This window comes from Chionomys nivalis, chromosome 3 (genome assembly GCF_950005125.1).
Source record: "Chionomys nivalis chromosome 3, mChiNiv1.1, whole genome shotgun sequence".
NCBI lineage: Eukaryota > Metazoa > Chordata > Mammalia > Rodentia > Cricetidae > Chionomys > Chionomys nivalis.
Genome location: NC_080088.1, coordinates 121,076,717 through 121,099,608, shown reverse-complemented (window position 1 = coordinate 121,099,608; position 22,892 = coordinate 121,076,717). Strand labels below are relative to the sequence as shown.

The window sequence follows — 22,892 nt, the reverse complement described above, 5'->3', positions numbered from 1 at the left end:
CCCAAAAGACCAGAAGGCAGATGCGAGCAGAAGCACAGTTTAACGTTTATTTTACATGTGTCCACAGACGCTTGCACAAGAGTGAGCATGTCTAAAACTCCCAGCATTGTTTCCACAGCGCAGACAGGAAGGTTAGGGGTATGCTAAGGTGACCAGTGACTTTGGGTGGCGCCCTCTAGCCTGCACACACCCTGGGGAGGGCTGAGTACCAGCAGTGAGCAGCAGGGAGGGAAGGCTGCACCTACATGGGACCATGACTTAGAGAGGTAAACAGCCCATCTTCCCCAGGAAGGCGACAGAAGGCTGTGCCTGCTAGGGGTGTGGGCCCCAGTTGCCACAAACACTGAACTTGGTTATGATGGTCAGCTATTCCAATCTATTTTAATTGTGAGCCATTAGTGTGCAATAAAACTTCACTCTTTACACCAAATCCGAGGCCAGTGTTTCACTGAACGGCTCTGAACTGCACTGCTGACGACTGCCCTTCGTGCTAGAAGCAGAGCTTTGGAAGGCCTGACTCTGGATCAGGCCCTGGCAGACACAGCTGTCGGCGTTTCTGGCACCTTGGAATGTTTGCCAGGCCTGTTCCTATCCCTGGGTGTGGAGGTGCAAAGTTGCAGGCACAAGGTTTGAGGAAAGAGTAGAGAGAGCTGCCAAAAGAGTAACGTAAGGCGCAGAGGCCAAGGCAAGTCACCTACGCCACCAACTCACTCTGCACACACACATTTAAACAGTGCAGACAGTGACTTTCCTGTTCCTACAGAACACACCAGGACTGACACTCTTTACTTCCCACGAAAGTTGAACCCACAGGGCGGGGCTGACGTTTAAAACAAACAGTATAAAAAACTCATGAAACATGATCTGTAAGCTCCCTTTCTTGGCTCTGAATACAAAAGTTTTGCCACACCATGGTGTAAAAAGCATCTACACGGTTCCTCGATCCAGTCAGGATTGTTTACTTATTGTTGCCTTTTCTGCCAGATGCAAGGAAAGGTACACGACTGTCACGCACAAAGTGAGCTGTAAAAACCGTCACAAAATAGAAACTTTGAAAAACGTTTCAGAGATTACCCACTATCATACCTTTGGTCTAAAATATAATTCAGGCGGTGGTGGCGCACGCCTTTAATCCCAGCATTCGGGAGGCAGAGGCAGGTGGATCTCTGTGAGTTAGAGGCCAGCCTGGTCTACAAAAGCTAATTCCAGGACAGACCCCAAAGCTAAAGAGAAACCCTGCCTCAAAAAAAAAAAAAAAAAAAAAAAAAAAAGTAACAATTCCTTCATCAAGTACTCACCTTAACCTTTTAACTAGTCTACTCACAACCACCCATGCCAATCATGACTCATCTACACAGGAGCAGAGGGGACTAGAGGTAACTGGCATGTCCTCCTCACAAGCATCTGTGCCCCACAGTCACACGTCCCCACCAGCAGTCACACACGTCCTCGAACACAAACAAGACTCAAAGGTATCTGCACGCCCACTCTATTCTGCAGGAAATAAAAACTGAAGGGAGCTATACGAGATAGCAGGGAAATGCCCTGAGTCAGCCTGCGAGCTCCTAGGGGTGTCCCTACCTGATGCCACCATGTCGGGGGCCACACAGTTCCTAACCAAGAGCAAGATGCCTACTTAAGGAAAGGAGGCCTCACAGGGAGCAGATCCTTAAGGCAGTGGTCAGGAGCAATGGCTGCAGGTATTCAGATGACCTTCTGGGATGGGAGGAGCACAGAAGACAACAGAACCTACTGGCAGGAAACGATCTGCTCCTTGCCAGACAGTTGAGCTGCCACACTGAGGGACCACAGAGAGGCTGGAAGCACACTCGGTCCCCTGTCCACTACTACAAGCTGAAACTATTGGCCAATGAGCTCCAGTCACAAAACCGTACACAGAGCAGACCCCCAGCCTGGTCAGAACACACAGGGCCAGGCTGCTGCCAGTTGCCACCTACACAGCCCCTCAGAACTGTCAAATGAGCCCTTAAAGGAGTGTCACTTAGGAAGCCCTGATAGGTAGTCAACACCTATAAAAATAAATACTGCAACAAAGGCTCTCACATACATGCCAAACTCATTCATACTTTTCCTCCAAGAGCCAAGAAAGGCCGGCTCCAGGCTCTCACGAGAAGTGGAGTCCTTAGACACAGCTTGTTCAGAAGGGTGCACACCTGGGTCAACACAGAGGCAATCCACTTTGTCGAGAAATATCAAAATAATCATCTGGCTTGTTACAAAAGTGTCTCCAGACTCCAGGGGGAAGTGGGAGGTACCCTGAAGCCTGCACAGGGTCTGAGGGGCAGGGGCAAAGGGAGGGTGGAGGGCAGCTTGCGCTTGCCCGCTCACTGGTGGAGGTGGGCCCTGTCATCGGGACGCTTGATGTGGATCCTCCGCACTCGTTCAATCCTCTCCCGTTCTCGTTCCTCGTCCTCGTCCAGGTGATGGGAGCGTCCAGCTGCCCCACCTGTGGCCTCGAGGAGTGCATTGTCAGGTCCTCGGCCATCCTGGGCCTCGTACAGCAAAATGTTCAGGGTCTCCTCATAAATGCGGGCTTCGGGGAACTCAACCTGTGCCCCAAATACAAAGCGGGTACATTAGAAGGCTACATATGGCCACTGCCTTGAGCTGTACTTCTCAGCAGGGTCATAGGGCTAACAGGCTCCTAGGCTGACAATGAAGACAGTCACGGGGAGCCAACAGTGTCGGACTTGGGAGGGGGGGACGCCCCTTTGTCTGCTGTTTTCTTATACTGGAGCCTCTAACAGACTCATGGCTGCAACCAGAGCCTTCAGCTGCTCAGGTGATGCCTTCCTTTCTGGGGGAGGGCGAATCAACACCTGCTGCTTTTTCTCAGCCTCGAGCCAGGCAGCCTCAGACATGGGCCTAGGCACGGAAGATGCAAAGCCCTAGCTTTTGAGCCACCGAAAGGAGTAAGCCCAGGACAATGAAGGTCCTGGGGCTGTGAAGAGGAAGCCCCAGAAACTATGAACACCTAAACTCCCCACAGTGGCAGGAACTGCTTCTCCACATACAAAGAGCAGTGGGACACAGCCACCTAGACACACAGGCGTGAGAGACTGAGGCTGGGAAATCAAATTGATACTACAACTCTAATCACAGGACTGGTTTGAACTTGTGGCCTGAATCCCACAGTGGCAATTGCCAGCAAAACCAAAACAATATATATTGGGACCAGTGAGATAGCTCGGTGGGTAAAGGTGCCAGGCCTAACAAACTGAGTTCAATTCCCAGACCCACATGGGGTAGAAGAGAACCAGCTCCCACAAAGTGCTCTCTGACCTTCATCAATATGCCAAGGTTGTGGGGGGAGGACAGAGAGAGAATATTAAAAACAGGAACAACAACAATAAAACCACAGCTCCCTAGGAACGGGACAAGACCTAGTGTCCTACACTGATACTCAAACAGCTAGGACATGGCTGTAAACTACTTGGGATTGTGAAGAAACAAGAAAATCTCAGCCTGTGGGAAAGCTCACTCAGCAGATGCCAGCGCCACAAGGACACAGCATACTAGAATCACCCAACAAACGCCCAAAAGCAGCTGTTACAACAAAACGGCAGCAGCAGCAAGAAGTGAAGACAGGGATGCAAATGCATGCTGCAGAGCTGAAAACCACAACGACCCAGAGACAGGCTCAGCCATGGTGCTGACCACAGGAAGAGTCTGCAGAAGCCACAACTGAACAGTGACGCCAAGGGCAGACACAAGGAAGGGCACAGCGCTGCTGGAATAGGGGCCGGACTAAAGGTTGCGCAGGGCTGAGCGACGAGAAGAGCAGCCGTGACGCACCCGGAATGCCGTCATCCAGTCACCACCAGGCAAACAGAACAGGCAGCTTAGACCACGGCTCAAGTGTGGAACCACACAGCTCAGCGCGTGGGGAGGAGCAGGAAGAACTGTCATCATCTAGGACCAGTCCTGCCACCACCAGTTACCCGGAAAACCACGGCCTTGGGCTCCCCTGAGGGACACAGTCATCACCAAAGGAGCCAGGGAGAAGAGAAGGGCCCTGACCCTCCCAGCCAGGCTCTGCAACCAACAAGGCTAACAAGCAAGCTCGGGCTTTCTCCTGGAGACTTCTGTTCGTCTAAGATCATTTGGGCTCCAAGGGTGTGTTTGTTCCCCAGTAAGCTCTAAAATGAGAACTGGGAACACTGAAGAACTTAACGAGAGCATGAAGCAGCTTGCACAGTGAGCAGGCGGCTCTGGCCCGCAGCCATGTTTGAAACAAAGAGCCTCAGCACTCTCCCCTTGGCTATCTCAGAAGCAACCCCTACCTGTCAGGATAGAGTCTGAATACCTGTGCTTAGCATGGGCTTAGCATAGCAGTCAACCCTATGCAGGGGAGGAGCAGGAGTGCATGGGGAACCACCCTCCCAAGGTGGCCGTGACGCTCGGTGATGTGCAGCACTTGGCATGACACTTATCAGCTCCTGTGGCTTCAATTTTCATCATCAGTCAAGGTTCTGGCTTCTCTCTGTGGTCTGGTTTTGTATCACCAGTGTTTTGCTAGCTTTGGGACCCACAGAATTCCATCTCCCACAGCTGCAGAGGTGACAGTAACTTGATCCAGTGACAGACTGCACACAGGGACTACAACCGTGGCAATCTGCTTTTGGTAGAATCAAAATGTCACAGGTAATCCAATTTCTCTCAGTTTGAGCAGGAGACAACAGGATGCAGAGCAAGCAGAGGGGAGAATGGGGTGGAGGGAGGCCACCCTTTCCCCGAGTGGGCAAGCAGGCCGAGAGAGTGCAGCTGACAGCCAGCTGGGCTCTAGCAGCACCCTGCTATATGATCCAGCTTTGTAGCACAGCTGAGCAGGAGTGACAGACACTACTGGCTTGAGAGAATGATGCAAAGATAAACCCAATACCCAGCTCAGTGAGAGAGTCGGGTGGCTTGGAAAGGTGACAGGTGGGAGGCTGAAGGGATGGCTGTGGGGTTAAGAGCATTCATTGGTTGCTCTTATAGAAGACCTGAGTTTGGTTGCCAGGAACCAGCTCCAGGGAATCCAATGCATGCAGATAATCAATAATTTAAGAAGGAAGGGTGTGTGGGGCCTACGACAGTGGAAGACAGATCTAGATCAGCAGACAAGAGAAGGACAGAGGGTAGACAGTCAAGGGGCAGCTTGGAAGGCAGCAGTGCCATCTGAGTCTCTGCAGGGCTGTGCTGGTAGGAAGACTCCTGCACAGGGAGGACAACTCGGCACAGATGGGCCGTCAGAAGGGCCAGCAATGCCAGATGGAGAAGGCACTGGCAGCCAGGCATACACGGGTGCAGGAACAAACCTGATTCTGCCTGGACTGGCCAGAATGAGCGGAGAGCATGGCCACCTCTGCTTGCCCAGTGTCAGCAGGAACCACACTTGTTTCCCTGAGGCCTAGATACAGACCTGCCCCTAGCCCAACGAGGCAGGCAGGGAAGGCATACGTGTCAGTACGCACTCAGGGCCCCCCAACAGCTCTTACTTTGGTCTGCTTCTTCTCCGTGGCATAGACGATGGAGGTGCAACAGACTTCCGCAATTTTTCGGCCCTGGCCGTAAAATGACCAGCAGCAGATTTCGTCCCCGATGACGTCCTTTATGAACAGGACCCTCCCATTAAAGCGCAGGGAAAGTTTATCAAAGAGCTCGATGTTCTTCAACATATTGTCATCAGAATTGCTGCAAAGAGCATTCAGGGAGGTGAGCACAGGCTGCAGCCACTGCAGATGTCCACCCAGTACGTCACACGGCTTCCCCAGCTCCTTTTCTTCCCGTGTTTCTACTTAGTGACCCTTTGAGAGAGAGGCACTGTAGTATCTGCCGCCCAAGGAAGAACATAGAAGCTCAAAGACAACAGTTCACTGTCCAAGTCCACAAATGTATAAATGGCAGAGCGGGGTCTCAAAAGACAGCTGCGGCCTGAAGGCTGTGCTCATAACCCACGATGCACACCTGCCCTACGCAGGCCTAAGTACATTACTGAATGCAGGGCCTCTGGGCACAAGCTACTGAGCCTGCCCCATGAGATACATAACAGCAAAGCCCAAGGAAGACTTTTGTTTTTTCGAGACAGGGTTTCTCTGTCTATCCCTGGCTATCCTGGAACTCACACTATAGACCAGGCTGGCCTCAAACTCACAGAGATCCGCTTGCCTCTGCCTCCTGAGTGCTGGGATTAAAGGCGTGCGCCACCATCGCTCCTCAAGGAAGACTTTTCATCCTTGGTCAGTCCGTGGGTCTTTAATGAACCCATTAAATCCTTACAGCTCTCAAGTTGCTCATTTACAGAGCATGTTCCTGAGATTCAAAGGGCACTTGCTGGTGGCATTGTTCAAACAGTGCAGTCCCCACGAACTGAACAATCACAGAAGACCAGCAGCCCACTCCTAGTGTCTAGAAGAAAGGAGTACCTAAGTCCACAAAGCACGTGAACTTGAATTCCTAGCAGAATCAGTCATAACAGTCACAAGCCTCAACAACCCAAATGCCCATGCTGATGGCAAATGAAATGTGGAGGTCCGTACGATAAAACAGCCAGAGAGGAGAGACGCACTGATGGCACTCCAGTGCATGAACCCTGAAAACATTACACTAAGTGAAGGGACTGGTCACACAACCACGGGACATGTTTGAAACAGGCACAATACAGACACAGAAATGTAAACTAACAGCTGCTGGAGACCAGGGAAGATGGGGAGACTGCCAGTGGGGTGGGGAATGTCCTGAAGTAGAGGTGGCTGCACACTGTGGCTGTGTCTAAACCACTCGATGGTACAACACCAAGGGTGGGTTGCACAGCATGGGGATTCCACCGACATTCCCTCTACCCACCCACCTATCTACGCAGCTAAAGTGCAGAGGCCCTCCGCTGTGACATGGACAAGGCAGAGCCTGGCCCGACTGCTGTCTGGCGCTTACCTGGTGTAAGAGTATTTGTTGTTACTTCTATTGTAGAGCAATTTCACGGCTGGCTGTGGGTGGGTTAAAGGAGAGGAGTTACTAGGTATACAGGTTCAGCGCACACTAGCTTCCCAGAGGTTGTAGGCACAGGCTTGCAGAGCTTACAGGAGGAGGAGGAGGAGGGTTGCTGCACGCTCCAGGAGCAGAGGTAACACAGATGGGGCTTCCTATTCAGAATCCAGTCTTTATCTCAAAACACAGGCACTGCCACCCTACCCCAAACACCCCCCCACACACACACACAGAGAAAGAAAGAGAGAGAGAGAGAGAATCCCCACACTCACAGACACATTCACAAAGACAGACACACACACACATACACACACACACTCACACCCCATTCCCAAGCCCCTACACACCTTATTTGAAGTCGCTATAAGCCTCTGTTCTTCCTTGGAGGAGGTGACAACAGGAACCTTGCAGAAGGGTTCATAAGTATCTTTGTTCTGCTGGAACAAAAAAATGCTTTCAGCCCAAGGCTCTGCCTAGCGCACCGCTGCTTAAGTTGGTCAGCCAGCAAGCCAGGCCCTGATGAGACACAGGACAGTCCCTGTTATTAGGAAGGGTTAAGACTAGGGGAGGAGTCTGCTGTGTTTAGGGCTGTGGTAAAAGAGAAGATGACACAGCTCTCTCTGCCCAGGAAACCCTCAGTATGGCAGGTGATGGCATCAAAAGCTCCTACAACCCACTATAATGAGAGCAGCAGAATGAAGAAAGAGAATGCAAGAAGAGAAGTCAGAAGACAGAGGGGTCAAAGGTTGAGCTGGCAAGCAGACACCAGCTGAGAGACATGGAGAGAGCCAGAAGCAAAGCCCATGCGAGGGAGGAAAGAAGCCTGACAGGTTAGGGCCAGGGCGAGGGCAGAGCCATGGCAGGCAGTGGAGAAAGGTCCACATTCCTGCAGTGATGGCAGAGCAGTGGACAGAGATGTGTTGCTACTCTCAACTATGTGTAAGTCCCCAAGCCTGCCAGCCCCAGATGACATTCATTCATGCTTACATTCTACAGACAGAAAAGAGTACAAGGCTTCTTTGGTTTTTAATGAGAGGGTTGCTACGTAGGCTGGGCTGGCCTCAAGCTTGTGATCCTCTGCCTCTGCCTTCTGAATGCCCGAATTTCAGGCACTACACACCTGGCAGCAGAGGGCTCCTTACAGGGCAACACCTTCTCCCCAAGAGGCTCCCATTGAAAAAAGCCAGCCATATTGTAGCTTTTCCTCAGGCCTCAAGAGAAGCCAAGGGCCATCCAATTACGTATGGAAAGCTTCTCAAACACGACACTGGAACCAACACAGCGAAAATGCAAGGGAGAGAAAGTCACTGACGGAGCAGACAGGCAAGGACAGATACGGCACCTTGTGAAACAAGGGCAACACAGCACGAAGACAATTTTCAGACGGGAAAGGGAACGGACAAGGAGGCAAGTCCTAGAGGCTGACCCTCGAATCTGAAGCCAGAGAAGCCAGAGGACATGTCCCAACACGGAGATGACACAGAGGATCCTGGTGTTATCTGGACAGTCCAGCATGAGACTGCCCTACCTGTGAACTTGGGGCTCAAGTAGGGATAGATATACAATTAGAAATCAAGTAAACAAAATGCCCCGGGGAACAATAAGATTGACAATGACAGGGTGAACTCAGGACACTGTCTCACTCAAAGCTGTGATTAAACTCTTCTGCGAGAAGGAACACGTATGCTTGATGGAGGGGAGGGAACTCACGAGGTGAGGTCTAATTTTCTCTAAATCCGATAGGTCATGTCTAAAGCTGGGAACAGACAGCAGCAGAAAGCCTACTTCAGGAAGGGGTACGGAAAGTGAGGAGGGCCATGGTGGCACAAGCCATCAATTACCGAATGCTGCTGTAGTTCCTAAAAGATGTACCTGCATAATGTCCATACGTACAAGAACGAGTGTTCGTGAAATTTATAACATTTACAAGGGCTCACAGGCAAGAGATGTGTGTACAAGGCCAGTACCGTGAACTCAGGACCACGAATACTGTTCCAGTGAGGGCCAGACAGAGCTCCAAGGCTCAGGGAAGGCGCAATCACAACCCTATGGCAGCACATGTGTTTTGTGCACTTGGCTCTCGCTGCCCTGCTTCAGTCCACAGCAAGAGTGAAGGGAGTGTATCTGGAGGTTTCTCCCAACAGTGACGACTGTGGAAGCCAGTATCCCGGTGGGGCCATGCAGCCGCCCAGGCCCTGAGATAAAGGTCTGAGCACAGACAGCGTTTCTGAAGTGCCATCCAATATCCCTTAGTCATCAGCATCCCAGATGGGATGAACAAACAACCAGATTGTAACGGCAGGGGAATGGTTCCCCGAGGGGCGTGTTCAAACTCTTCGGAAGCAGGCAAAGCTCTGCTTCAGCAGGTCCCAGGCTTACTCTGCAAAACGCCTCCCAATGTCTCAGTGAGGCAGAGCCCATTTGCAGGGAGGAAAGGAAGGTGACAGATAGACCTGGAATCCCTCATGTGGGCAGACAGACAGAGGGGTGCCTACTTGTAAGGCCGCCTGGCACTCTTCTAGCAGGCCCTGCACCAGGTAGTACTTGGCCTCGGCTAGCAGCTCCTCGATCTCCCGGCGGCTCTCAGGCAAGGGCACAGCCCCGTCTCGAAGGTAGTTGAGTATTGTCCCGAAGTGCTTCCCACAGCGGTCAATGAGGATCCAGCCTGCAGTGAGGTGATAGGGTACTTCTCAGGGGAGATGAGCACCATGGCTGGGCACAATCTCCCCAGACTCCTGTGGTCATCAGCCCCATGAGACCCCAGGGCAGCTAAAGCCTGAAAATGCACTCTCAAAGACCTGGCAAGGGGCTGGAGAGATGGCTCAGCGGTTAAGAGCATTGCCTGCTCTTCCAAAGGTCCTGAGTTCAATTCCCAGCAACCACATGGTGGCTCACAACCATCTGTAATGAGGTCTGGTGCCCTCTTCTGGCCTGCAGACATACACACAGACAGAATATTGTATACATAACAAATAAATAAATAAATATCTTTAAAAAAAAAAAAAAGACCTGGCAAACCCGAGACACCAAAACCCCAACTCCAGCAACAGAGCCGATCCACCAGACGTCCCTGACTGTGACCTCCGGTCAGCAGGGACCTAGTCATGACTTCACACAGCAAGCACTCCAGGGTTAGTGACAGCAACAGAACAACAGACTCTGCCATCAAAGGGTTCAGTCAACAAGAGGCGGTGAGCGAGCTCTCACTGGATACAGAAGAATGTCCCCTGCTGGCCAGCACCAGGCGTGAGGGGAATGGTCAAGTATAACCTTTGCTAACCAATTGTCACTAGCTTACTTCTCCTCCACCTGGGCCCACTGGCTTTCAAAATCTTCTCTTGAAATGTGACCTCTTTGGAAGGTGTTCAGGAGGTCAGGCCTGGAGCCTGGTGACAAAGAAGCAACAAAAAGAGGTGGAAAGGGGCAAAGACCCGAGACCTCTCATGGGAGCATGGGCAACACTCAAAAGCAGGCAGCGTGTGGGGATGGGGTAAGAGGGTGGAGGGGAAGGAGTGGGGGTGGTTAGGGAATGGGGACTAGGTTGGAGAGATGGCTCAGCAGTTAAGAGCACTGACTATTCATCTCAAGGACCAGGGTTCAATTCCCAGCACCCATATGGAGGTTCACAACCACCTGTCACTCCTGTCTCAGAGCATCAAGATCCTTTTCTGACCTCTGTGGGCACAGGACACTCACGTGGTACACAGATTTATGTGCAGGTAAACTGTTCATACAAAAATAAATAAATCTCAAAAATTTTTAAAGCAGTCAGATGGGTAAAAGTCACATCACACAGTGACTGCAGGCAAGGGAGCACACCCTTTCCCCAAGTGTGGCCTCAACCGATTCAGCCAAAAATGACAAAAAGGGAAAAGTGGGCCCAGGGCTTCTTCAACTCTAGCATTCCAAGCAAGTCAGAGATTCTGATTTTTCTGTCAATCTCCTCATTTTTGAAAGATGGTAAATTCATTTAAACAGCTCTCAACCCATCAAAAGGTAAATAAAACATGTGTATGTATGCAAGTTCAATTCAGCCTGCATGCATCCGGCCCTAGCCCCCAAGATCCTCAGACCAAATGAGGACACAGTATGGAATGACAGTGTTACCTCCCCAACTGCTCTTCTAGGAAAGGCTTATTCTCTGCGTTTCTACAGATGCAGAGTCCCCAAGATGCTTGGTGCCATTCCAGTGTGGGGTGGGGGATCAGGATTCAGCCACTGGGAATAAGGACCCTCAAGCTTCAGGAGAAAGAGCAGTCAATGACAAACTCGGCTGACAGGAAAGGGCCTGCTTGTGTTTTGCCTTCCATGCGTGATCAGCTCAAGCTGTTGGGGAAATGCCAAGAGGCCCCAATTCCATTACCCAAGTGACAGCCCAGAGTTTCCATAAACGAACAGGCAGGCTGCGACACTGGGCTCTGGCTCAAGAACGTCAGGAAATGCTTGTGGGGAAGGCATACTTTGAACAAATAAGGGCAAAGGAGCCAGGCACATTCTCCATGAGGTTTCAATTAGCATTTGGACTTGAAATATTTTGGTTACTCTCAAAGCAGGAACCTATAGCTCATAGCTCAACCGCCTACATGGAGAACAGCAACCAGTCATCAAGCAGTTCCTTGCTCCTTGGAGCACAGAGAATTTAGGACAGCTTCCAAGGCCATCAGGACGTAGGATGGGCGATGCAGCCCAGAGGCCCTGACTGTGCTCCAGATGCTCCATACCTACACAGTGGTGATAAGCCGGGGCCCCTGCCAAACCCCATAGGTCACCTGCCTGCTCCACACCTCAGTATCCCCTTAAGCTCTGTCTTACAGTCTCTTCCACAGACGGAATGTAATGCTGGCATGCAGGTATGACAGAGAAGAGACAGAAAGCACACAGCACAACACCAGCCTGTCGGCAGCACTCAAAGTCACAGGTCGGTGACAATGAACGCACCACATCATCGGTGCTGGGGAGGACAGCTGTAGGACTGCAGGAAGCGGCAAGTTCCAGAACCCAGGAGGGAGGGAGCCAGTGTGGCTTCCAGGGTACCAAGGAAGAAGGCTGCTGCGGGAGGGGGTTGCAGGGCATGGGCTCACCTCATGCAAACACACTGTTGTTTCCTCTCTGGGGAAGCCTGAGATCTCCTTCTGCTTCCCTTCCTTCTCTAGGAATACTGTCCCCACCGCGCTCAGGTATTTACAACTCCAAGCCGGCCTAGTCTCCACAGTCACTCTGTTACAAACTCAAATTACCTGTTATAAAGATAGCTTTTACAAACGCAAATTCCCAGCACTGGCTCTACTGATCAAGTCGATAAGATTTGTGAGATGGCGCCTCTGAGGCACTGAGCAGCATTCCGGGCACCCAGGTTGTGAACCAAAAGCATCTCTAGACATTGCTAAATATCCCTAAGGTCACAAACAACAACAGTTCTTGTCTGAGAATCACTGAGCCAGCTCAGGACCCGTCAAGTGCAGACAGAGTTCTGCCTAGCAAGTGTGGTCCCCAGGCTCTATTCCCAGAACTGGGAAGGAGAGGGAAAGGGAAAGGGAAAGAGGAAGAAGGAGAGAGGAAGGAGAAAGAGAGCTGACTGTAAAAGCAAGTGTAAATGCAGAGGCACTGAAGAAAGTTGAGGTAAGTCAGAATGGGAGAAGATGTCTACAAACAGAATCACAAGGAAGCAGGGTCCAGGACACGTACTTTACAGAGCAGCAAGATTTAAAGGGGGGGATTGTAAATTAGATGCATGCTGTGAACTATTTAACTACGTAAAGGTGTGTTCATTTGTGTATGCTGTATTTGTTTAACTATGTAAAGATGTGTTACATTTGTTTATGCTGCATTTGTTTAATTATGTAAAGATGTGTTGCTGTTCACCTTGCCTGCATAAGGCACCTGATTGGTCTAAAAAAAGCTGAATGGCCAATAGCTAGGCAGAAAAGGGTAGGCGGGGCTGGTGAGCAGAGAGAATAAACAGGACAGAGAACAAGGAGGGGAGAACAAGGGAGTAAGAGAGACAGACGTCCAGGGTCAGTCAGGCAGTGACCAGCTAGCAGGCACAGAGTAGGGCATACAGAAAGAAAAGATAAAAAGCCCTGGGGCAAAATGTAGAGGAAGAGAAACAGGTTAAGTCCTAAGAGCTAGCAAGAAACAAGCATAAGTTAAGGCCGAGCATTCAGGAAGTCTCTGGGTCACGATTTGGGAGCTGGCTGGCGGCTCAAAAGAGAAAGCTTGGTACAGATGCAGTCAAACCAACTCCAATAAAAGAGATGCACAACACACTAGAAATTAGAAGTGCAAAGTCAAGCAGGCGCTGGGTCAGAAGAGCAGCTTGGCAGTAGTTCCGGGTTCAGCAGTGCCCAGTGCTAGCACAAGGGCAGACCACTGTAAGGCCTATGTACTGACTCTGACAGTACCCGATGCAGTGGGAGACACTGTCCCCACCTGCTTCTGGAAACAAACTAGAGAGGGACAACAGCTAAGAGCTGAATGCTGCAGAGGCTGAGGTTGGGAGGCAGGAGAGGAAAAGTCCCAGCCCTTGCCCCACAGCCCCACAGAAAAGTCAACACCCCGAATACCGGGAACTGGAAGCAATTTGTTGGGCCAACAACCAGACATGTTCCATCGGCAGCAGTGAGTGTCTAGAAGGGATTGCCACAGGGAAATACCTGAGAAGGGGCTATTTATTCATGATGTCGTAAGTATAATGATGAATGAACAAGAGCAAAAAAGAACAGCAAGTACTGTCTGAAGCCACACTAACAGAACATTGTTTAGTGACCTCCACAGCGGTGGTAAATGCAACACAGTTCCCGATCCTGGATCCACCTGGAGATCTACTGCGCCAGCATCGGTCTAACACCTGTTTGCCTGGGCCTGGAGTCCCTGGGTGAGAAGACTGCCACTCAAAAGGAGAGAGGCAGACAGAGAAGGTACCGAGGCCAGACTGTATAGACTATGTGGCTTTCTGAGAGGATGTGCAGGACGACTCTGCTCAGCCTGTGTCTACTCCTAATTCAGAATGCGTTCAGTCAGAGATCTGAAACCCTGGGCGGGGGTGGGGAGCAGTATTAAGTACCAAGAAACAATGCACTGCAAGCCAATGCTAAAGAGAAATGGGGGAGAAATGGGGGGGGGGGGCGGACAGGGTCTTACCATTCCAGGCTGGCCTTGAACCCCTGACCCCCCTGCCTCCACTTCCTGAATGCCAGAACTACAGGCACATGCTATGCCCAGAATTTTATCTGCTGTGGACTGAACCTGGCTTCAAGCAGGATCTAATTCTTCCTGCAGGAGCTGCTGCATACGCCCACTGGGCCACTGACGATGTCGAGGAGAGCTCATGGGAAAATTCCAGCATGGCCAGAACTCAACTTTTCAGAGAAGTCAGGGAAAAGTCTGCTCACTGCCACTGTGTCAGAAAAGGCACCCTGAAGGTGCAATGGCAAAATGCAGCACATCCACTCCTGTCCCCTGCATGGCTCTTCCATCTCTCCCCCTTCCAGTTTGCCAAGGCATTCAGCACCGAGACCCGCCAGCGTTCTCCAGTGTCCTCGCGCACTCTCCTCACTCTGCTGACATCATGAGAAGAGGTCCAGAGAAAGCCGCTCACTCTGTCACAACTGCAGTCAATGGCCAGCAAGGCCAAACTGGCACCATGCCTGACATCAGGAAGGGCTCCATAAATGCCAGTGGTGACTTTGCGATGTGGTAAGGGATAGGCAGGACTCAGTCGAGGTGCTCCGCACACCCACGCTCTTCTTTACTCAGGAAGAGTGTGCACACGGTGCAGTGCTCAGGCAGTGGCAGTGCGAGAGGCGGACATAGGGCCTTGCCTCCAGCCACTCTCTCAGTCATGCTCCAAAGGGCACATAAACCACTGGGACTCCGAAACCCTCCCTCCTCATGAGAAGCCCTACTGTGGGGTCCCCTGCTCAGCTGCCGCTTTTGACATTTGCTTTTTTTTTTTTTTTTTTTTTTGGTTTTTCGAGACAGGGTTTCTCTGTGGTTTTGGAGCCTGTCCTGGAACTAGCTCTGTAGACCAGGCTGGTCTCGAACTCACAGAGATCCTCCTGCCTCTGCCTCCCGAGTGCTGGGATTAAAGGCGTGCGCCACCACCGCCCGGCCTTGACATTTGCTTTTTAAAGCCAGAGTCTGTGTGCCCATATGGCCACAGAAGGCCTCAGATACCAGGCAGCAGGCAGCCATGAGCTGCCTGACGTGCGTGCTGGAAACCAACCTCAGTCCTCTGCAAAAGCTGAACCACGTGTCCAGCCCTGGCATTTCTGTTTGTAGCACACCTGAGAGCAGCTGGCAGTGATGGGGTCCCCAAATCAGGGTGAATCCTTAAGATGCAGAAAGTCTATTCCTATTGTGCTAAGAATGTTCCTAGTGGCTGACGTAGTGATCTGGTTAAAGTGATGGGACCATGCCCAACCACAGAGAGTAAGAATCAGAATCTCCAGGTTGGTGGTGGCTTAGCCCCATAGCGCTAGAAAAAGCATTTAACTGATTCCACAGGAAAGGCCTACACTGAGGACTAACAGAAACAATAGCTGTGAACTGCTAGACCAAGAGTTCTCCTACGGAACAGGAGGTCTGGTGTCTGGTGGTTACACGTGACATGTGTCTGGCACACTGGTGACAACACTGTTTCCCCAGACAGCATGGACAAAGGCTGCCCTTGGCATGCAGCTCCAACAGGAGCAGGGCCTGCTGGTCCGGCGAGCAACAAGGGCGTGAACCCTGTCTCATTTGCAATATGGCCTTATGCCACCCAGAGGAGGGTCTTCTTCAAGAAGCTTCCCTCAGCCTTCACAGCTTCTCAGCTGCCCTTCCAGAACGCTGCCAGGTCTGCAAAAGGGAGGACCAAAACTCACAACAATCCTGGGTTCTCAGATAACATCTGCTTCCTCCTGCAGCTGCGGTGCCATTGTCTTGATTTCCACAAACACTCTGCAGTATGGGATGTGCCACAGCAAAAGGGCACCTCCCACCCAGAAAACACAGTTCTGAGTGTGAGCACAGCAGCAACTGGGGCGCTGACCCCACCTAGCTGGAAAAGCACTGGTAAGGGGAGTCGCCCTGGACCCCGTTTTACAGAAGCAAGCTGAGGCCTGGAGCAGAATCTTGCTCAAAGTCACACAGCAGGCCAGCGAGGTCACGACTAGAAGTCCTTGTCTACACAAGTAACTCCTGCTCAGTCTGGTCTCAGCTCCAGTGCCACTTCCCCAGGAAGCCCTCCCTGACCAAGTCTAGCCTCCCCAAGTCTCTCAGGGCTTCCTGCACACAACCATGTGTACAACTACTCCGGAACACTGGACTCCAAACAGGCAGACGTCCTCCAGCACTAGCGTGGCTGTGGCACTCAGCTCAATGTCAAACCAGCAACCAGCAGCGGGAGGCTGGCAGGTGCACTCACCTTCACTGTCGGTGAGGACTTCCATGCGGCCACTGAACATGGCCTTCAGCATGGTGTCCTGCTTAGTGAGCGTCTGCATGGTGGTGTAGTAGAGGGCTCCCCCGACGTTCAGCTTCACATACTTGGAGCTGGGACTCGCGCCCTTGAAGGAAGTGGTGCGGGTAGCAGCTGCTGGCACCGCTGAGCTCACCACACTTTCTCCTGACATCTCTTCCTGCCAGTGAGAAGACAGGGTCAGACACCAGGCTTCCCTCCTCCCTTCTGCTCCAGGCTAAATTCCCACAGAATTCACCCCAGATACTGTTTGGTTTGGTTCATGTATACACTGCATTTAAAACTTTCAATGCTGAAAACCTAAGAGCTCAAAGGAGAAAAAACAAAAACAAAAAACCCCTGATTTCTGGTTTCTCTTAAAATCAGACACCAAGTGGACCAGGTGGGCAATGGTGGCTGCTGGGGACTGGCTTCCCCCAAGGAGAGGACTGCATCCCTCAGTTCACTCACAGGCTGGCCTTGCCACTGACCCTGCTGGCACGAGTCCCCTCTAAATCTATCTGTATCAACAACACCTGGACGGCACGTTGAGGCGGCCAAAGCCATGCCTGGGCTGTTCTCCCTTTCCTTACAGCAGCCACACACGAGCAGCTGAAAGGAGCCCCTTTAGACGGCCTTCAGATTAACATGCTTTTGTGAGCTAGGCAGGTCCCCTACTCTCGCTCCTACAACTTCCTATGGGGGAAGTGATCCGAGCATGGCAACAGTGGATGAGAAGGCAAATGCAGAAAAAGGAGCAATTTCCTGTCCTAGTGTCACTAGACAGCAAGATCCTACAGCACCTAGACAGCACCTGCAGGTACGGGGACTCAAACCAGGGCTAGCACTTGGCCCTCACTACTGCAGGAAACTGATTTCTTAAATATGAATCTATCAAATTCTAGAGCTTGAGCTGCCTAGGGGTGGGCTGGATCTGCTCCCTGGAGCAGGAACTGAGAAAGAGAAAAGCAGACTCCACAGACAGCGTGGGCTGCCAGCACTGCAAGGCCCTGGAAATGTCACAGAACTTCACCATTACATGAAAGCCAAGACCATTCCACCCTCGCACCTGAACACACAAAGGACTTGGGCCTTATCTGGAATACCAGCATGACCCCATACAGCCTCTCCTGCTGGCTGCTACCCTGCTGGTCCTGGTGCCCTAAGCGCCCTATCTTCAGGATGGAGTGAGCCGCCTGCTGACAGTGTCTCACACATATCCAGGCCACTTCTCTGACACTGCTGCTCTTCCTCTTCCTGCGGTACCTTCCTCTCTCAGTGCAACCTGGATGTAACCCAGCCACACTGGGCACAGGGAAGCTCCTTCTTTCTTTTGGCTAGAGGGCACTGGCAGAATTAAAACTACAAGCTACCTGAAAATGATGGTTTTCTTATTTTTTACCAGAAAGATTTTTCCATAATAAATGTTTACTATATTATAAATGACAAAACATCCCTCTTTCTATTAGGTGGGGGACAAACAGACGCAATCTGTTACAGCAGACAGTGAGCAAGTGACAGGAAATACGGTTTAAGGCTACCAATTCTCTTCAGGCATTTCTTCTTTTGTCCCCCTCTCCCCGCCTCAACGGTGGGTGGAAATCCCAGCTGGGGAACTTGTGTCAGAGCCCTACCGGCTTTAAGTGCATGTGCGCGCGCACCAAAAGCTCAGGTGGGGCTCTCCTGGGGTCTAAGGCGTGATGCCAGGAGGAAAGCAGGACCCTGCACTTCCCCCAGCCCCCAGAGCTGCTCGATTAACAGTCATGGCCAAACACGGCCTCCAGAAACAATGCCACCTGGGGCAGGAGATTCTAGGAATCAAGCATTTTCCAACTTTGATGACCCGGAGGGCAAAAGAAAGGCTTACAGGTGCTGGGGGTCGGGTCAGAGGAGGGAGTAAGAGGAAATTTGCCCCTAATTGGAGATACTTTTCTACATCCTTTCAGACATAAACTCGTAACACACACACAGACAAAATATACAGTCTGCGGCCGCAGTGTAGCACCTTGCAAGGCCCCTGACGTAAAACCCACAGACCAGGACATGCACACACCTGTGCACTTCCGTGTGGACACCGCATGTGCTGCATCACACCGTGTGCACGGACGGCTGGGCTTTAGAGAATGTGCATCTGTGCAGCCCCACTCTGAGAAGTCAAAGAACACTGACACACTCCAGACTTATGGCCTTGACCACTTGACTGACAGACACAACCTGAGAGGTAGGGATTGCCATCTCCATTCCATGGCTCATAGAGAGTCAGTCACTTCTCAGAGCCATGAGGTCAGGGACAAGCAAGCAAAGGACGTGGACAAGGTCTGGCTGGCTCTATGTTATTCACGATGCTCGGGATATTTAGAGCTACGATATGTTAAGTCAAGAAAGGAAGAAAATATGGATCTTTGACTCTTCTGAAGAGAGGCCACAAAAGAAAGCTGGAGCCATCAATTGCGTCCAAGCCTGTGGAAAAGGTTGAGGACTGCTGGGAGCTCCAGATTATCCCAGAGTTACTGGCACATGGGCGCAAAAAATTATTGGATCTGCTGAATGAAGGCTCAGTTCGGGATCTGCGCAGCCTGCATCTCATTGGCCAGAAGAAGGCCCAACTCATCATGGGCTGGAGGGAGCTCCATGGCCCCTTCAGCAAGGTAGAGGACTTGGAACAGGTAGAAGGCATCTCTGGAAAGCAGGTGGAGTCTTTCCTGAAGGCGAACCTCTTGGGCTTGGCTGCAGGCCAGAACTGTGACACCTCCTGACTACCAGCTCTTCACACTCCCTTTTCCTTTTAAAATCCTTGTATAATGATGTTTTTATTGTAAATAACAGTTTTTATTCCAAAAAAAAAAAAAAAAGAAAGGAAGAAAAACGCAAAAAGACAAGCAACACGTAGTTAAGGACTCAGTTGAGAGACCCATGTTCAAGGCCCCAACTCTGTCAGTTAGTAGTGGCAGGAATATGGGCAATCACCTGAATGTCCCAGCTATTAAACAGACACTGGCTTTCTCCCCACTGCAGGAGGCCAGCGAACAGAAAGCACTCAGCACAGCTCCAGGCTGGCTGAACACTCCAATTATGACTACTGAAGCCTCAAGTCACTGTCTCCTCTTCCGAGACTGTCTCCAGCTATGAATTACTAAGGGACAAAGGCATTAAATATCACAACGGAGCCTGTGACACCAGGTCCGAAGTAGAAAAACCTAGAAACTTCCCATCACCCCCTCACCCCAAGTCAACTAATTAGCCTAATGCCAGGAGAGACCCTTGGGGAACAGATTCTGGCTGCATCCATGTCCCCTGAGCTCAGTGACGGTGACCTGCGGGCAGGAAGCAGGGCTGCCACAGCAGACTTCCCTGCCTTCCTCAGCAGTAAGTGCTGCTGTTTGCCCTATTACATGCTGACCTCATGAGTGAGGGATGAGCGGAGCACAGACGTGGCTACTGCGGGGGGGGGGGGGGACCGGGACACCTCGTGATCTATGGATTTGTTTGTCTGAAACATGTCCCAGTGCTATGAGTGAATCTAGGCTTCTCTCCTCACCAACTCTGAATGGTGGCTCTACCTGGACCCCAGGGGAGCGTTAAAAGGACAGAACGTTTGGGTCCTCTTCACATAAATTCTGATGTTATCATTCTTCTGGGTGTGACCCAGGAACAACTTTTTTTTTTTTTTTTTTTTAATTCCCCAGCTGGTCCTAATGTGAGGAGGCCAAGATGTCAAGCCTCTGTTGTAAAAGGTTCTGTACCCCTTAATTCAGGTATAATTAGCTCTGTGGTCTTGATGAAGCTCTCTAACTTCTTACTCTGCTGGCCCAGTGAATTCCTGACCCACACATAAAAACCTACCAAAGTGTCATAAATGAAAGTCTCACTGCAAGGCTTCAGAGCTCAGGGCAGGAAGCAGCCATCTGCATGCTTGAGAAGAGTTAAAAAAATAAAAATCCACAGAAAGGTGAGAACTATTGGTTTTGAGGGGAAAACCAGACAAATAAGACAGGAAAAATAAATAAATAAATAAATAAATAAATAAATAAAGCGCAGAGAATACCAGATCCCTGCAGCCCATCTCATGAGCAGAGGGAAACAAGCCTGAGGACCTAGCAACCCTGGTCTGCAACTCTTAGGCCATCTTTCTGTATGATGTTCACAAGAGCGATTGAACCTAAGACTCAGTTTCCCAACTTGCGAAACAGACTTTAAAGCTATATATAATCTTCCAAATACTGTTCCCTCCCTCAAAGATAAAGCAAGGGCCATCTAACCCTTCTATTTATAGGTTTCTCTTCTACCCCTAAAGTTCCTTAAGACGAGGTGTTAAGCTACTAGAGTGATCTGTGCTTTCAAAACACCGGTGCCTGCCTGGATTAGACCCCGACCAGCTAGCTAACCAGAAGGCTGGCAAGCAGCGGGTGATGCTGCTAGTAATTTGGGCTTAAAAGGTTCTTTCAGGTGGTTTGGATGTTAAGTAGCCTCAGGATACGAGAATTGATCCCCCAGAGAAACTGAGGCACTACTCACTCACTCATGGTGGCTAAACCATAACACGTTCCTAAACTGAGGTCTCTGTTGCAATGCAGAAAAGGCTGCAGCTTCATTTGAAGGCAATTCTCTCTCTCTCTCTCTCTCTCTCTCTCTCTCTCTCTCTCTCTCTCTCTCTCTCTCTCTCTCTCTCTCAGTTGTTTGATACAGGGTTTCTCTGTGTAGCCTTAGTAGTCCTGGAACTTGCTCTGTAGACCACGCTGGCCTCAAACTCAGCTCACCTGCATTTACCTCCCAGGTGCTGGGATTAAAGGTGTACGCCATCCACTGCTCGGCTCTGCTAATTTTTAACAAGCTTCTCAACTGTCTAGTGAGGATATTGTCAATCCTGCTTTACTAGGGAAGGAAGCTAAGACTTAGAACTGTGCCAGGGCTGACACCAATTGCCTCCATCTCACAGCAGAGTTTGTAAAAATAAGTCGACGCGCCCTGTGCCCAGATTGTCTGTGCTTAGGGCTGAAAACCGGGCAGCTCTGAACAAGTCTCAGGTTATGCTGCTGGCCCAGGGACTGGCTGAAGAGCTACTGGTGCTACTGGCCTTCTTTTGCCGAAGTGTTTCTTGTTTTACACAAACTGGAGCCGATCAAAGCCAGATATATATTTGTCTTCGGTTTGGGACTGATCTTCAAGGGAGTGAGTGGTAAAAAGGACCTGGATTGATCTCTCCCCATCGCCACCCAAGGACAAAGAACCATTCAAGAAACAGACCCTTGAGAATCCCAGGTAAACAGAAACCATTCCACAGCCCAGACACAACAGGAGACATCCTGGGATCCCGAGGTGTGGTCACTGAAGGCCTCAACGGAAGTGACTATAGGTACCCTGATGCCACTTGAGGCTAGACTCTGTGGTCAAGATACCCTGACCTCAGATACCTGGCATCCCTCCCTAGAATTGTAAGCATTGACTCTACAGTCGTTTCGCTCCAGACTGTAGGCTTAGAGGAACATGGACGCCCTTTTCTGTCTTGCCCGAAACCCAACTACTCAAGACACAACTTCCAAGAGTCCCACGCGCCCCTCTCCACACGCCCTCGAGTCTCCATTTCCAACCCCGAGCGTCGGTTTCGGTGCCGTCTCTTTGTTCTAACAATCTTCCAAATCCCATCTCCAATCAACGCTCGAGACTCAGAGCACGTCCGCTCACTGCCCTGCACATCTCCGCAAGTCCAAATGCACCTTCGCAGACCCCCCAGTTCCACATCCAAGGCCCGTCCCCCGCCCGACCTCGCCCGCACGCACTACCCAGCACCCTCCGCTATCGCGCCCATCGCCCACCGCGCCTAGTCCAGCGGGTCCCTCCCCTTCGGCCTCGCCGCCGCCCGCCGCCCTCGCTGGCCCGTAGCCCCCCGACAGCGGCCACCGCCCTCACCATGAAAAGTCGGAGGACGCCGGAGTCTACAAATCCGGACTGAAAGGCAGGAAACACCCAGCTCACTCAAGGCAGGGGCGGAGGCGGGGCCGGGGCGGGCACTTCCGTTGTCCACACCCCACTTCCGCCCCGCAGAGGGACCCTTCTTAAAGTGTCCCCTGGAGCCCGACATGAGCACTCTTTTTGCCATTCAACCACTCCCTCTCTGGTGGGTTCCACTTCCCCATGGCTGAGTCAGGTATTTATCCTACTTCTGGATGTTTCTTGTTTTTGGCTGCCAAAGAAGAGGATAGGATGAAGAGAGGTTTTCTTTCCCGGGCAAAGAAACTGTACGGAACCATTGTTTCCCGGAACTGTATAATTGCTTCTAGGCGGAGTTTGGAGCACAACACCCGGGGCAAGATGGCGGCCGGGGTTCGGCCGCTGCCCCGGGTCTGGCCGGACTCTGGGGTATCGGGCTGAGGCGGCGGCAGCTGCGGGCCGGACCCCGAGCGTGGGGGCCTCGAACGGATAAAGATCTCCGGCCTGCGGGTAGCAAGTGGAAGCAGGATGGTCG

At 51.4% G+C, this 22,892-nt stretch overlaps 2 protein-coding genes across 4 annotated transcripts in view; one reads left to right on the top strand and one right to left on the bottom strand.

The window, feature by feature from the left end:
* Nucleotides 1-33: 33 nt before the first annotated feature.
* Nucleotides 34-22,413, bottom strand: Kctd10 (potassium channel tetramerization domain containing 10). 2 transcript variants are annotated; one of them, XM_057765613.1, is made up of 7 exons: nucleotides 22,337-22,413; nucleotides 16,397-16,610; nucleotides 9,486-9,655; nucleotides 7,338-7,427; nucleotides 6,937-6,989; nucleotides 5,502-5,697; nucleotides 34-2,570 (listed from the first exon to the last, which is right to left on the bottom strand). In XM_057765613.1, exons 1-7 carry the CDS (start codon nucleotides 22,337-22,339, stop codon nucleotides 2,346-2,348), a joined length of 951 nt encoding a protein of 316 aa, XP_057621596.1. In that variant the 5' UTR covers nucleotides 22,340-22,413; the 3' UTR covers nucleotides 34-2,345. The 2 variants fall into 2 exon arrangements, with proteins under 2 accessions (XP_057621596.1, XP_057621597.1); XM_057765614.1 differs by having other exon boundaries at nucleotides 36-2,570; nucleotides 7,338-7,424.
* A 107-nt stretch (nucleotides 22,414-22,520) lies between these two features.
* The window catches only part of Ube3b (ubiquitin protein ligase E3B), a 54,884-nt gene continuing 54,512 nt past the window's right edge, over nucleotides 22,521-22,892 (top strand). Inside the window, exon 1 of one of the 2 annotated variants that reach the window (XM_057764251.1) lies at nucleotides 22,521-22,574. The gene's annotated coding sequence lies outside the window, so the exon portion shown is untranslated. Of the gene's footprint in view, nucleotides 22,575-22,727; nucleotides 22,868-22,892 lie in introns of those variants that run through there. The other variant, XM_057764249.1, reaches the window with a different exon arrangement.